Source organism: Aulostomus chinensis, chromosome 12 (genome assembly GCF_037954235.1).
Source record: "Aulostomus chinensis isolate RoL2024-O1b breed Wild chromosome 12, RoL_Achi_v1.0, whole genome shotgun sequence".
Classification (NCBI taxonomy): domain Eukaryota; kingdom Metazoa; phylum Chordata; class Actinopteri; order Syngnathiformes; family Aulostomidae; genus Aulostomus; species Aulostomus chinensis.
This window is the reverse complement of record NC_141331.1, coordinates 4,519,394-4,535,895: the sequence shown is the minus strand read 5'-3', so window position 1 is coordinate 4,535,895 and position 16,502 is coordinate 4,519,394. Positions and strand designations below refer to the sequence as shown.

The following is a 16,502-nucleotide window of genomic DNA, read 5'->3' as shown; positions in this document are numbered from 1 at the left end:
GTCAACTGGAAATATAAAAACAAACTGATCTGAGCTTCGTTGCTGTGCTGGTGCTGACACCGTGTGGTAACAGTGAGGAAGTGCATAAAAGTTCACCAGGAATAAACACTACAACTGTATGTATGCACGGTGGAGCAGTGGTCCTCACTGTGGCCCCCCAGCAAGAAGGTTGTGGGTGGAGCCCCGGCTGGAGCACGGGGTCTTTCTGGGTGAGTCTCCATGTTCTCCCTGTTCCTGTGTGGGTTCTCTCTGGTACTCCAGCTTCCTCCACAGTCCAAAGACATCAAGAGGGGACCAGGTTAATCCAGACTCTAAATTGACTGTAGGCGTGGCTGGGAGAGCCAATGGTTGTCTGTCTCTACGTGTTGGCCCTGCCATGGACTGGTGACCCGTCCAGGGTGAACCCCACCTCTCACCTGAAGGCTGCTGGGATAGGCTCCACCCCCCCGTGAAAATGCATGGACTGCATGTATGTCTGTATGTAGGCCTTTCACCACTGAGCAGTGTTGTACATTGTACACAGAGATGTATCCCTGTTTTGTGTATTACTATGACTACTACTACTACTACTACTATTACTTTTACTGCTGGGGAAAACCCCTTCCATGATGATCATTGAAAAAGAGGCCCAAATGTTGATGAATAAGCAGGATAAAACTTTATTAATCAATAAAACTTTGCTATTTGACAAAGAAATACTTCATTGTTCTTTTACATAAATAAACATTGTTTATATCATAAGTAGTACCACTGATGTCATTACTGTACAAACTGACAAATAATAATTATGTAACATTGATTCAAGATCGATTGGAACTTCCGTTACATCTTCCCGTGTGTGTCGGAGTGGCTGTGAAACATCCGGGTTTCTCGAGCTCGCCAAAGCCTGGAGGCAACAGGGGTGGGCACCGCTGTCAGAGCGTCGGGGAGACGATTTGGTAACGTTTCGGGGCTGATGATGCCGAGTCCATCTACCCATGCAAATGCAATTCAAAGAGTATTCACACCGGGCTTGTCCAGAGCAGTACCTGCAGAACTATAACTGCCCCCCCCTCCAAATATCACTGATGTGAATGCAGCAAACGTAAAGTAAAAGTACGCAACTTTGCTCAGCCATGCTTGTAATTACCTTTTTTTTTTTTAAAGCTGTTGTGATAACTAAGTTTGTTTTCTCATGATAAAGTTAATTAAACTTGATATGAAGAGTTCATTCACGGAGGTCCATATGATCGCATGGATTTTCTCAGCCTTAAGGATCGCAGTCGCGACGATTCATGACCCAACAGTTGCAGCACAACCGGTCCAATCGCTCGCCGTGATCACCCTCAGCGACGTGACGATTGCTTTCTCTCAAGACTTCAGCTTGAGGTAAATTAACCTGCTGTTGAGGCTACGGGATGGTTCAGTTGTGTGAACAGTGGCTCTCAGCTTCCATACATTCACACCCTGAATGGGTTCGATTACAGAGAGAACGACCAGCCAGAACAACCATAGAACTTTTACAGCAGGTCAGTGCAACTCCAGATGCTTTAGGACGGAACATATGGATGGATGTGCAGTTAGGACGTCAACATACCAAAGCTCAGCTGCAACTGTTTCATTTTAGCTGCAGAACTGCAACAAACCCAAACAAGCTGCAGGTGTGAATACGCCCTAACACACGACATGTAGCTTCAGAACTGACTGTTTCTGAGCTTTTCCAGAGACACCATGAAAGGAATTAAGATTTTATACAACATTATGGATTCAAATGATGAGATTTTGTGTTTGTTTAGACAAAAAAAAACAACATAATTTTTCCCTCATAGACCTCATGAACAAAGCCTCTGGTAGAATGAGAGCGTCGGGCCGTTCGATAGGGGGAAGCAGAGACAACACATTTTAGATGGATAGAAAGCGTCCGGATCTCTGGTGGTTACGGCATTACAGTAACATTTGACAGTAACATTTGACATGTGCTTTTTTGGTTTGCAGCTGTTGCACTTACCCAGTCTAACAGCTCTGATCGCTCACTACTAAGGACGGCGACCAGGGCAGTTGATCGTGAATGTGTGAAAATAAAACAGTGCAAAGAAGACGAGAGGTAGAAAGGACTTTCTTGCCAAGATTAAAATTCTCTCTGGTTTATTCAAACGCTGTCAGAACAGTAGAGCCTGTGGAGCCGAGACAAATGAGTCTTTGAATTTCTACATGGTGATATCAGCAGGTAAACACTGTGCTTTGCTAGTAAAATGGTTAAGATTGTCATCTATGCATAAGAGGGAGGGGGAGGGGGGGAGCTTTACAAACCAGTGTGCTGTTGGTGAGTTGAAGAGATGTGAGCTGATTCACACCTTCAGTTTAAAGCTTATTCTTTACACCATGGAATTAAAGATAGAAAATATGGAACTTTGTCCAGAATGCCAGCTCCAGTTACAGTGCAGAGTGGAGACAGGCCCCTTCAGAGTAGCGGTCCAAGGCTTTGCCCGCGCTAAATTTAGACTCTCCCCCTTGGATTCAGTGCAGTGAATACTGATTAAAGCTCATGTCGTTTCACCACTAGCCAGGAGAGGGCAGCTGAGGAGAGCAGGTCGCTTGTCACAGCTCTGAGTGTGCTTCACTAAACACGCTGAGTGTTGGTTCACAGCTATCCATTCATTATGGTCTGGTCTCATTAGTCATGCCAATCTGCCAAATCAATTTATAAAGGCTCCAGGCTGAAGTGAAGACCCTCTGAGTCAATTAACATGTTCCTCCAAATTTAATTAAAATATTTTACACACTATTTTGTGTTCAAGTGATTGTTAAAACCAGGAGTTTACAAAGTCTGAGATGGTGGGCCTCCATTTTGACAAAGTTTGGCCTCCTTACATCACTTCTAGAGTCTGAACGCCCGTATAGGCTCATCACAGTTATAGACAGCTATTTAGCCATGTTAGCGCCACAGTTCAGTTTAACGGAACGTCAGAGTCACCGAGTAGATGAAGACGCTCGGTCCCGAGTCATTAGAATGTTTCAGACTCCTTGAAAGTAGAAAAACATAAAAATGTTCTCCGACCTACAGTTTGCCACATCTTGAATGACAAACACAGAGGCCGTTCTACACGATCTCCTTTGATAACTGATAATCTGTCACAGGGAGCCACTGAGGGCCCCCGGGGAAGCCCACCTCCCACTTTGAAAACCTCTGGTTTGTCCTATTGTCAGTAGGAGAACAGCAGGTAAACTGTTGTGTCAGCTATGGGTGAGATCAACCGCAGTTTCAGGGTAAATAAACAGGGACGCAGCCCAGCCGACGTGGTAGCGGCACCATGGTGGTGGAGCACCATGGTGGTGGGGCCAGTGGGACTCAGCTGGGACCCTCTGTTGTGGTGGGGACACACGTTCCCTGGCTCATAAACACCTCACGATGGGCGGTAGATAGAACGTGCATCCCCAGCACCAGAGTGGCCAGCTCGCAAACAGAGGCTGACTTGTCCTATAAATAGAGCTTCACAACAATGAAGGATAATTCTGTTGTTTCTCAGGCTGAGCTCACATTCCAACGTGTTTGGGTTGAATCGATCAATAGAGATGATCAGATTATAGGAAATGTTCCAATATTGCAAAAATAAAGACTTCTAGTCGCTGAGTTTGGCCACAGCGTTCTCTCTCAATATGCTAACAATTCTTACGACTTTGAATCCATCCATCATTTCAACCCAAACAACCAAGATTAATAAAACATCAGAATTGTCCTTTTACCTCTGTCGACATGTCATTAAACATCGGCGTCCAACAGCATCGTGATTTCCTGTTGGAAAAACGGGACAGCTGAGCCTCGGACATCGGCTCGCGCCAACATCCAGTCGCACATTTCCACTTACAGTGCAAAGAGTTACAGTAAAACTTGTCATGTAATTTCACGAATAATCTACAGTAATATGTCAAACAACATTTACAGTATATAATATAGGCATATATATAGAGTAAACATTTTAACTAAGCAACATTGATCATCCTGCACTTTAACTATAAGCTGTCTAGTCCAAAAAGCCTACTACATCGGCTAGTAGTCGTGATTTTTGTTACTGATACACCCAAACAGTGTAATAAACATATTAACAGATCGTGTGGTTTGTATTTACATTCTGTTCATTGCAGAACATGCAGAACAAACGGGTAAGAAGCAGACACAGAGGAAAACGCTGTATCTGCACACTTCTAATGATATGCAATGTAAATGATATTCCCACAGGCTGCTTTATCTTTGTCATTGTGCTTAGTCTCATCTCAAGTCTGGGATTTCATCGTTGGCAGCTTTCTGAATGAATTCTGCAGTCAAAAGAAGGTGACACCTTTTAGAAAATGATCAACTCAAACACCGGGATTAAATGGCACCGAGAGCATTCCTGCACAGGTGAATGCTTTTCCATCTACGAATGACCTAGTTTTTAACCGCCTCAGCCGTTTCAAATACCTCAGTTATTACTATTCAGTTATTGCCTGACACACCCTGACAACTTTAACATTTCAAGTAAAAACCCAAAACAATCACTGAATGCATGTCACTGAAAAACAGAGAAAGGTGTTTGTAAACAGGTCCAAAACATGAACAAGATATGGCAATGAAATAAATAGAAATAAATAAAAGATACAGATACAGTGGTTCAAACAAAATAGGCTAAAATACCCTGAAATCATCAGTTTGTTAGAGAGTTTGCTAATTTGTGCTTCATACAGCAGCCAGTGTGATATAAACAGGCCTAATTTCTGCTCTATTTGGTCACTTTGGAAAAAAAAAAAAAGGTCCTCCTCCATCATCTTAGCCTTTGTTTGTTTTACTTATGGAGGTTGTGGACCGTGGCTGACCTGACTGGTGCCTCTCGCCCTCCTGTATACCACAGAGACAGCGGCCACCGCTCAATCAGAGCTTTCCTGACCTCGCTCCCTCTGTCTGGTCAGAGCTGTGAGGCTTTGACAGGAAGTCCTCTGGGATTATTGGACAGACATCTGCATTTATCACTAATAAAAGAGGGGGAAAAAGGAAAGCGCTCGGAGCAGACTCCTCCGCCAAAGAGGCGACCACTGAATATAAACTCAGTAGCATCAAAACCAAGAAGGGGTCCCTCTCCAGGAGCTGGAGGGAAAACTTCAACCAAAAAGTATGTTTTGTCCTTCAAGTACTCACAGATCGGTGTCTTGACCTCAGAAAGAGCTCCTGCATCACTTCGTGACTCCAGAATGCATTACGAGCCAGCTACATATATTTAGCTTGAAGCTAATGGAGACTGATGGCTATATGAGCTAAATATATGTAGCTGCTTCTTTCTGCATAGTGGTGTCACAAAGAAGTTATGCAGGAGGGAAAAACATCTCTTTTTTTTAGCTGAAGTACCACTTAAATATTTAACTCTCTAATTCAAATACATGAACTCAGCAAAGGATCAACATGGTACAGTTTCCTGCCCCAGCAAATTATGATAATTCATTTCTTTTTTCTTATTTTCTGACATTTTCATGAACAAAAGAGAAGTAGTAGTAAAAGAAATAAAAGCATTGAAATGCTTTGTTTCCTGGAGGTCTTCAATCATGTCCTTTACCCTCAAAGTCTCTCAGATGTGTGTGTGTGTGTGTGTTGTCTGAATTTACAGTATATACAGCACACGTGAATGTATTTGCAATGACATGAGCGTCCGTATGTATGTGCATGTAAAATGTCCTAGTAAGTATGTATGAAAGACAGAGAGAAGGAGGCAGCCAGGTGCGTGTGTGTGTGTGTGTGTGTGTGTGTGTGTGTGTGTGAGTGTGAGAGAGTGTGAGTGTGAACCTTCACGTCTGGTAGACAGACAGGACGCTCACTCGAAGCGTTCGTAGTTCCTCGTCTGTCTCACGCGGGGCACCATGTCCTTCAAAAGCCTGAGGAGGCAGAGACAAGTTGTGAGTGCAACAGACTTCAGCAGGGAACCCCGGTCTAGTCTGACCCGGTTTAGGGGTCAGCTCTTATGCCCCCCCACCCCCACCCCTTTTAAGAAAATACAGACTTGTAAAGTCATCCTAGTGTCAACACAAGCGTCAACCTCAATCAAATCCCTTCTTACTTGACGCCATACGCCAGAATGGTGAACCCCATGAGAACTCCGATGGTGCCGTCCAGGAACCAGACGTCACTGTGGTGCTTGAAGACTTCGGCGCTGATCAGGATGGAAAAGCCCATGATTCCACCTACCAGAGAGTTAAAGCCTAGAAAACAGAAGAGGATGATGGGATTTGATTAAATCTGAATTCAGAACTACATTTCTTGTTAACGTTTCATTGCACAGCCGGCCAGCAAGCGTTGTTGGGAGGCCGCATCACATCATGCTCCTTGACGAGTAATTAAACCAAGAAAAGATGGAGATGTCCTCAACTGTCTGGGAGGTCTAATATCCTAAATAATCCCTTTTCATGGTCAGTGACTCCTAAATATATTTCTGTGTGTGTTTGAAAGTGAGCACATTGGGTTATTGTCACGCCTGCGGTACGACCATCCTGAAGTCACCTGGGAAATAAATGCAGGGTCTGAGAACAGAAACCTCGGGTATATTGGACGGATGCCCTGTGTGTTCTGAGACTCGGGGATAGCAGTATGTCTTTGTGAACACGTGTGTGTGTGTGTGTGTGTGTGTGTGTGTGTGTGTGTGTGATGCGCTTCTGTTGATGAGGACTGTGTGGGACACAGAACACACACACACACACACACACGCACACAAAGTGATTGCACACACACTTTTCTGTGGCTTTAACTCATTACATTCAGCTGGTCGTTTCTGTGTTTAAAGTCGCTGCATCGTTGTCACTCATCACCATCTCTGCATGAGAGTCTGGGCATTTCTGGTTTGGGGTACATGTACATGGAAAATACACACAAAAAACCCTGCACAATGACTGTGTATTTCCTTTTGTTGTGACAATGTTATGTATTCACAGTGCAATGTACCTTTCTATCTGAGGTTTTTACATTTCAGTTCAAATTTTTTCATGAAATGTGTGTGTTTTTAGGTCTACCGCGCAGCAGGGGTTGAAGTGAATGCATGTCACTGCCTATCAGGACTGAAACTCCTGCCATTCTTCAGCCCTTCAGTGCACTACAGGTCCTTTTATTGGTGCATCCCTCCTGTATTGCTGTTTTACAGTGTCCAGCTCGTGTGTCCTACCATCGGTGATCAGCGCCCGGCTTGTCAGCACTCTTCCCAGCATGTACTTGGTGACTGCCAGCCCAATACATGTGAACCCGCTCACTATGGACACGCTGAAGAGGAAGTCGTCCTGCAGGAGAACACAGGAGACTGTTAGCAGTTGGCCAAGCTGGTCGGGTGGATACAGAAAAAAGAGATGAAGATAAAACACAGCATCGACATCAGCAGTCGGACAGAACGACCCACCAACTTTCATTAGATGCGCCATCCATAACATACACCGACTTGACGTGAGTGCTTCAGCACAAGGTCGCTCGGGTGACGCCTCGGAGTGATGTCACAGTCTCAAACTGACTCAGCAAAAGGCAACACCTGACCCCCCCAGGAGGGAGATCTCCGAATAAGTGGCCTGACAGCAGAGTGAGACTGCTGTTTACATCTGGACTCACTTATCTGTGAAAAACCTTTGCACAGACTATTTTATGACAGCACAACGTGACATTGCTGAGAGATAAAAACACCCAACACTTTGAGATGAAGACGAGGCCACGCTTTCAGCTACATGCGCTGATATCAAATCAGACAAACAAAAGTACTAAAAGCTACAGCTTAGTCTGGCTTTCCATGATCTGAGCTGCTAAACTGGGAAATTACGGGTGAATGAAGGTGAGAAGAAGGAAAGGCACAAAGTGAATGAGCGATGACTTGCGTCTGTTGAGCTGCTTCATCATCATGACTTTGCATCGTCACTGAGAGGTCACACGGTTACAACTTCTGCATTTATACCACATGATGCAAAGTGTGCGTTCATGCCACGTCAACAGTTTCAATCCCACTTTATGTAGGAGGGTGCGTTTTAAAGGTGTTTGGACCTAAACCGGAGATTGGTGTGGCTGTGTTGTGGCTGCGTTGTGGCTGTGTTGTGGCTGCGTTGTGGCTGTGTTGTGGCTGCGTTGTGGCTGTGTTGTGGCTGCTTTGTGGCTGCGTTGTGGCTGTGTTGTGGCTGCGTTGTGGCTGTGTCGGGGTGATTTATGCAGCGTAGACTTCAGGCTCTCAGTTCAGACACAGAAACTTTGACGTTTGTGTCTCTCGCTGTCAGACACACGAGCTTCTCTGTTTGAGCTCTTGATGGCTGGTCAGCTAATAACTTGTTAATCCCCTGAACCCTTTTAACTCCAATCTATTTAGATTAGACGGAGGCAGAATAAAGTGCTGAATCAGTGTGTCTTGTACTTGGACCTAATAAGATCAATACAACAGAATTAAAGATGTTGCAGTTAATTTCACTCGAGCTCCTCTGCTCCTCTGGCACATGCTTCCTCCTCCACCATCCCCTGCAGTCGCCATCTTTCCACCTCACGGCGAGGAGTTTCATCAGGGGGGCGTAGCATGAAGGAGTATCATGTGATCCCCCCCCACTTTCCATCCCCCCTATACAGGTTCCCCCACCAACCAGCAGGGAGGATACACACCTTCATCCTGCTTCCAACCAGCAAAGGCTGCCAATTGTTTCTGTATGGATGCACAACCAAGCCGGAGGCAGCACAGGGAACTGAACCAGTGACCCCTGTGTTGTTGGACAACACTACAGACTGCTGCACAACCAGGAACTCATAGTGCACGCTTTTAATAATCCCAATAAGAGCGGGAAACCACCTTTCTTTAGGATGAATTCCTGATTTAGATCTTTGAGGTTTTCTGAGAAAAACCTTCTGAGATCTGAAAAGCAACATAATTGAAAAAACTGTAAATGCATGGAGCTGCGTACACTGTATGTGTTAGCAGCATCTTTGTGTGTGTGTGTGTGTGTGTGTGTGTGTGTGTGTGTGAGCCTCTTTAGCACAGTAGCTGGGGGAACCAATCTCAGCTTCCTGTGTTTAATCAGGCTCTAGACACAGACAGCTTGCCATGAGAGCAGTGAGCTAGGAACGTGATGCGAATCAGGATTCACGATTTTTTGCACCCGCGGTCCACTCAGTGTGATCTCGCAGCCAAAACACTTCAAGGTAACACAGTCTGACACTGTTCACGCTGAACTCCGACTGTAATATATGTCGAGGTACACATCTCTGAGAGGAAGAACTGAGTCGAATCACGACACCTTTCCCTCCAAAATGTTCCACCTTCTCATGTCTCACATTATTCTAGTTTATTCCTGTAAAAAAAACACACACACACACACATACACACACACATTCCTGTAGCTGAGGAACATACACAGATCACCAGTGGTATGTTAAATCACATCTGACTGCTGTTGGATGAAGATGTCATTGAGAAAGACTGTTTCTGCCACAAAACCCGAAGGTGGGAACAAAGAGAAACTGTGTGTGTGTGAGAGAGAGAGAGAGGAGAAAGAGAGCGAGAGAGAGAGAGAGAGAGAGAGAGAATTATGAAACAAGGAATGAGAAGAAAAGGAGCCGTAAAAGAACAAAGCAGAGACGTTTGACATGACAAAGTGAGCTTGTAGAGGACGATCCAGAGAGAGTGTGATTCAGAAGTGAGCTGGATTTAGAGATGAGTTCAGGAAAGCATAAACACCACTCTGATTATGTTTTTATCACCATCACCATTGTTACCTGTTATTCATAATCTTATGGATATGGATCGTCTCTTTCTTGTGTGTCAGTATCCTGAGATTACCACATAATTGTGATAAGAGGTAATGTTTCTGAGCCCAGAAGGAAAGGACCTGGAGGGGCTGAACAGTGATGGCCAACCCTTTAAGTTGTGGGGAAGATTATTCACAGCGCCACCTGGTGGGGATCACTTTTTTGCATTTTGACTACTTCCTCCGAGTGGGTCGATCAGATCCATCTCACACTTGATCAGAAACACCTCAAGGACTTGGCAGCGCATTTCTCTGAAGGCTGTGAGTTCAGGTGTGACGGTGTTACCATAGCGCCACCAGGAGGTGACTGGATGTAAGCCTGATGTCACGAACAACTGATTTACATCGGCACTGATCTTTCTTCTGGTGGACGTCCTCATCTTCAGCCCTCCTGTGTTTCCCAACTCACTCCACCGTCCGCTCAAATCGTTAACCTGCTTTGATGGGATTTGTTGTTAACGTGTGCCAACAACAAGCGAGAAGAGCTTAAACCCTTTCCCCGACTGGATGTGGCTTTCTTTAATCTAGATTTGATTTGCATTATTCCTATTATGCATGCAAACATTCCTATTATTCCGAGAGAAAGGTAAGCCTGGGGGTGTTGTCAGGAAACAAGGTAAAGACAGAGAGAGGGAGAGAGAGGGTGAGAGAGAGAGAGAGAGGGTACAATCAAGGGAGTGAGATGGTGAAGCAAACATGAGAGGGATAAAAAAGGAAGAGCCAGAGTCGGAGACAGGCAGTGGTAATGGGCTCTCGCTGGTGTCCGGGAGCTCCTCTGAGACCAGACACCCACAGGTTTTGTTAACATAATGGCAGTGGAGCATCAAACATCATCTGCTGCAGCTTCTGCCAGCCTAGTTTTTGCTGGTTTTCTCCTGCCTGCTGGCTCACGTCTGACTTCATCTAACAGTCAAAGAGCTGTTTTTCTATCAAACGTGCACTTTAAAAAACACATATGAAGAAAGTCTCTGGGTTTGTCCCCAGCGCTTCAACAGTCTCACATTATCACTCACACTTGGCTCCTTCGGTTCTCAGCACATCCACATGAGTGCGCCTTCTATTTTTTTCTCTGTTCCCTTGTGACTTAGGGGCCTCTTACAAGAGATGCAGCATCATTTCCAGAGAGGGAGCCGCGGAATCCATCATATTTGTTCAGATAGCCCATCTTTGGTGTTGGCCTCATCTCAGTCTCTCATTTGGCGGGGTGTCGCCATGGTAACTAATTTTATTAAACATTCGAGTGGTTTCATTGTTTTGTTTTATTTTGTTTTTTATTTCCGTAGATTTCCTGCCTTGGATTTTTATAGCTGTAATTTTTGTTGTTGGTGCAACGGCGTGTGAACCCATGAAGACCAGCTTCCTCCGACGTTGCAGATAAACAAATGAGAAAAAACACAACATCAGATTCGAAAGAAAGGCCAGCTTGCGGAAGCAGACCAGACCAACAGTGAACGTCACTGGTGAGTTCTGTGGGTCACCGTGCTGACGTCTGAGGGTCACGCGGGAACGACCGTTAACGTCCGCACTCTTCCTCCTCGCTCTGCAGCTACGACGACATCGCCCCTTTTAAGCTGATTCGTAGAGATGAGCGCCGTCACCATTCGGCTGATGCATGCGGTGACATAAAAAAACAAACCATGCAAATAAGACGGAATAAAAAGGCCATGCTAGTACAAACACACACACATACACACACAATTTATTAAGATGTTGTCGTAAAAACATGGTTTTGTGTCCCAGCGATGAGACGGCGCCTCTACCCAGCTCTCTACACAGCACCTTCCTGTCTGCTGCCGCTATTCTATCACTTTCTAAAATCTTTGGACACATTTTTTTCCCCCATACAATGGAGTCTCTCGCTAATTGCCAATTAATACTCTTCTTTTACAGTTAACGTGAAGGCAATTCCAAGACCCCCCAAAAAAACAACATTCCTGTGGATAATTTCCCACAATTGCTCAGACTGTTAGTGGCTTGGAGCCCAATAGTAAGCTCCAGTCTCTAAATCTCTGCTGTTTACTTTTAAAATTCAAATGTGAACTGAGTTTAACAGCATCATTAGTGCAGCGAGGAGATATTTTGGGGAGTGCTGTCGGGACCTAGAACGAGATCAAGGAGTGGATCTTATCTTTGAAGCTACATTTCAGACAGACTTCACCAACAATGTGTTGTTGGTCTTTTGGAAGTGGAGCTGTCCTCTGTGTCTTGGCTTCACCACTGAGTGAAATGGACAGATGGCGTCGGTTAAATCATTTACACAGCAAACAGCACAGAACTGGAGACGAGGAACTGGGTTCTCCCCAACCAGGAGAAGAGGTGGTGAGATGAGACATCATCAGGAATGAGGGGTGAGGAAATTATGTTTAGAAGTGTGTGTGTGTTGGAGAGGAAATGAGGGCCTCCTCACACCAGGGGATCCCTAACACACCCAAACACCTTTATCTTCCAAAGTCGAGTTCGTCTGACTGGTGTGATCATTCCACTTTCTTAGCCTCGGCACCCCAAATACTTCACATCCACCCTCATTTCCTCATTCACCCATTCACACACACACACACACACACACACACACACACACACACACACACACACACACACACACACACACGCACACACACACACTTAGTTGTTTAGGACACTTCGATGTGGTCTCTGGGCGAAGTGAGGAACAGGTGACCCCTTAGTCATGGTGCGCCATAAAGTGTAGATGTAATCAGGCATCTCAGCAGACGAAAAGGAAAAGTTCCAAAGCAGGTGGCAGCATAATCTGCCAAGCAGTGAACAGTTCTTGAATCCAGATCTGGAACGGCATCTGCTCCCTGGGATAACGGGACAGATGACCAGAGACCCCACAGCGCACTGACTAATGTTAGCTTATGCTAGCTGTTATTGATAGCCATGCCACAGGAGAGCTATTTTTTGTGACTGCACCACTCAGCGCCCAGGTCAGTGTGCTTTGTCACGTTAAGTGTGAATGCACCGTCACTTTGTGGGGTCTAATGTTCTTTTTGGGGAGAAACAAGCAAGACTTCATCATGTGACGCACTGGTAACAGAGAGGTTAGGGTTAAAGTCAGGCCCGGTGGCTGATATGAATGTGTTTGTGTGTTGTCTTACCACTTCTGGCGGCATCCTGGTTACCAGGTTATGGATGGCCTTTCCCAGAATGCACAGGGAGGAGAGAACGAACACAATTCCGAGGACTACACATGCTCTGCAGGCGGACAGAGAGCAGGATGTTAGGAGTAAGGCTGTGCTCAGCTTCAGCAAATGTGATCTAGGTGCTAAAATTGAACTGGACCAGCGAACTAAAGAAGCAATCACTCTTTCCCCCAGTTCTGGTTTCTTTCTCTTGCATTTGAATCAGGATAATTTATCACTTTCCTGCTGCGCTGAAAACAAATGATACTAGCAGAGGGCTTTGGGAATGTACCAACCTAGGGAATATGTCTTTCCTTGAGGTTTTCTGCAACTATATATGTTGCTTGCATATTCTCTCTCTCTCTCTCTCTCTCTCTCTCTCTCTCTATTTCTTACACACAAAAACACACACACACACACACACACACACACACACACACACACACACACACACACACGCACGCACGCACGTTCCTGCTGGGCCTGAGCCGCAGTACGATGCTTCCCCATTGCTCGATCATTTATAGATTCAGTTCATCTGCTGAGCACAGATTAAAATATCTGCGTCCCATCTGTCAGAACAGAGGCGTAACAGCTTGACAAGTACAGGGAAGTCAGGTTTAAGCTCAGCACATTTACTGTCTACGGAGGTGAGAGGCAGGTGTGGCTATGAGTAAAGGTGGAGCCTCTCACAACCTGCCACAGAGATGACACCGTTTTTTTGAGGCCAGCTTGTGAGCTAGCATCAGCTCCCTCCACTCAAAGCTAATGGGATTATACCACTGCACTTTGAATTATTGCAGAGAGTAATAGATAACTGTGGCACACAAAAGTTTACTCACATGTTTTACTAGATTATCCCTACAAATGAGCACTAGTCTTCTTATTTTTGACATGCAAATGCATCGGTCGAAGCACGAAGCGATTGTGCTATCAACACTCGTCACCACGGAAACAGGACTTCACCTCAACTAGCAGTGCACTTCTCCTGTTGTTGGTGTTCAATGTCCACAACAACCTTTGTACTTGCAAAAATGATTATATACTGTATTACATAAAGATCCATAACATTAGGAGTCCTCAATAAACAGGAGTGGAAACAAACCCGATTCAGTACTCACATGTATTCTCTGTGTGCGGAGTGTACAGCCGCTGCATTGCTGTAGCGCCAGAGGACAATGAATGATGACAGGACGTCCAGCGTGGCGTCGAACTACAGAAGATGCACGAGGTATGAAAACCAGGAGAGAGTAGAGGAGAGGGGAGGAACACCATTAGTTCACAGTTGCAGCATTCCAAATGCCAGTGACAGACGATATGCCGTCATCGCATCGAGTTGAAATTTAAAAGAATAATTTCCCCGTGAAACTTCAGCAGCTGATTAATTACTTTTTTGTGGTCCGTGTTTTCTGAAATTTTACATTGAAATATGCAAATACATTATTCTAATTCAAAAACATGCCAACCTTTGGGAAATAGGCTTATTTGCCACGCTCGCAAGACCCAGACAGGAAAAAAGATAACTTTCTCTCTTCTGTGGGGTGCATGAGGGAGCTGAGACCCACAGAAACCAGCTGACTGCTAGTTAGCTTAGCACAATGAATAGCAGCCAATGGGTTGTGTAGCTTAGCTTCATTAAAAGTCATGAAATACACTTTCCTCCAAACTGGTCTTTGCCTGCATTAATGGAGGTAGGGGTGTGTGCAATGTTCACTATTAAATAATTTCAAAAAAGTGAGATACTGTAGTTTTAGAGTAAGATAAAGAGCCGGAACTACTTTCCTAACAGGGCGCGGTGATTTGACGCAGCACCTAAAAACTTCAGCGACTAACACAAAATGATTCTTCGTGCCGAGAGGAGCGACTGCTGCTGCTAATCATGGATGACTTTGGGAGAGAGGAGGAGGAGGATGAGGTGCAGCATAAATGATGTCACTATCATTTAATTTCAAAGGATGAAAAGATAAAGACTGAGCTAAAACAAATGTGAATTTTCATCATCGTCGTATGCACAACTACAGCTGTCATATAACCTGGTTGGATTTTGTTGGATTTAGCTTTCATCAACGTTAGCACTTTCTTGAACCTGCCGAATACGGCACAGCCGAGCAAATGCTAATTAACATCAAATCTTTAATAAAAAGATAGCTATCACTGGAGATTATGGCTGGTATTACTTTAATCACATTATGGTAATCAGGTTTTCCCACTCTGGCCTACAGAGTGTGGATGATTTAACAGTCACTTCACTCATATTAAATCAGATTTATTTTTACTAATCACACTCTAAATCACTTCCTCTAAATAATAAGAAGCTCAAGGCGAAGGACACTACATCTGTTTAGAAGGCACAACCTCCCATTCCCAAGCCTCTCCTCTCTGCCCTGTTACCTTGGAGACAAAGGAACCAATAACACTTTGGTAGTGGGATTCATTAATAAATTACTGAGACCAAAGTTATGACTAATTGATCAATGCAAATGGAGGGAAGAAGGGAGGGGAACTCACGGCAAATCCGAAGGCTGACGCGCTGTGTCTCATGAATGATACAGCTGTGGAGACAGACAGACAGGCAGACAGACAAGTTAGTGAGGGCTGGATCTTTTTCACACTTCAGGGCATCGCCGTGGGACATCAGTGTTTTCTCTCATTTGGCTGACGACAAGCTGCATCGCCACAGAACAAACATTTTCAAAAAAGCACATCTGCATAATTTTTTTTTTGTATGTATTGTTTTGCTCTTATCTGGACCTTTGAGTCTGTAATAAAGTTATTATTATTATCAATAAAAGTATCATTTCAGTGATTCTTCCAACACCCAAGAAGAAAAAAATCACAGTCTGGGTTCGATGAAACACTTTTAAATCAACAGCCGTCTTCTGCTGCAGCCGCACAGAATCCAAACATGCCGTCAAAACAGCCTTCTCCACCTCGCGGCCTCCAGCACGAGTCCTAACAATCCATCCACCGCTCCCTCCACCCCCGCGTACGGATTTCACCTCTCAGCCTTTACTGACATCGTGTGACTTCCTACGTTCCTTCAGTCAAACCTACGATGGCACATGGATGGCATCTGTCATTCATACAGGAGTTTTCCCCACTTCAACCTGCCACTCTTCTCCAGAGGACAGGCCGGACCAAGACAATACTTCAGTAAACATTTGCATCACATGACAGAGGGAGAAAAGAAATAAGTAAACAATCAAAGCAGCACAATTGAGTGAAATATCAGTCGAATACATTATCTATCAAAAATGGAGACAGAAGCTTGAATGAATAAGTTTATGACAGTAAAGTATATCATAAAAATGAAAAAAGTGAAGAAGAAGAAGAAGAAAAATTGGGGCCTCGCCCGACCGCTGGCATCCAGGCCACCCTTCCTGACGGGAGGACATTACAGTTGGTCGGAGTTTCCCCGCAGCGTGACTGCGTAGTTCCACTACTGGTTCTTTGGTTCCACGTAAGGCTCAGTTGACGACTCCAAATTAATTATTTTGATGTTTGTTAGAAGCCGTAGTTGAAAGGAGAGCCTTTTATTGTTTATTTCATGACATAATGATTGTACATCATTGAACTGATCGCAATCAATGCCCCCTTAACCCTATAGATGGTTTA

The 16,502-nt window shown here is 44.8% G+C and overlaps 1 protein-coding gene across 3 annotated transcripts in view; it reads right to left on the bottom strand.

The window, feature by feature from the left end:
* Positions 1 to 644: 644 nt before the first annotated feature.
* tmem163a (transmembrane protein 163a) overlaps positions 645 to 16,502 on the bottom strand; it is a 55,582-nt gene continuing 39,724 nt past the window's right edge. For all 3 annotated transcript variants that reach the window (XM_086219729.1, XM_086219727.1, XM_086219728.1), the window contains 6 exons: positions 15,396 to 15,439; positions 14,009 to 14,100; positions 12,864 to 12,960; positions 7,155 to 7,266; positions 6,060 to 6,201; positions 645 to 5,877 (listed from right to left, as the gene is read on the bottom strand). In XM_086219729.1, coding sequence (XP_086075855.1) covers positions 5,817 to 5,877; positions 6,060 to 6,201; positions 7,155 to 7,266; positions 12,864 to 12,960; positions 14,009 to 14,100; positions 15,396 to 15,439 — 548 coding nt within the window. In that variant the 3' untranslated portion in view covers positions 645 to 5,816. The remainder of the gene's footprint in view (positions 5,878 to 6,059; positions 6,202 to 7,154; positions 7,267 to 12,863; positions 12,961 to 14,008; positions 14,101 to 15,395; positions 15,440 to 16,502) is intronic.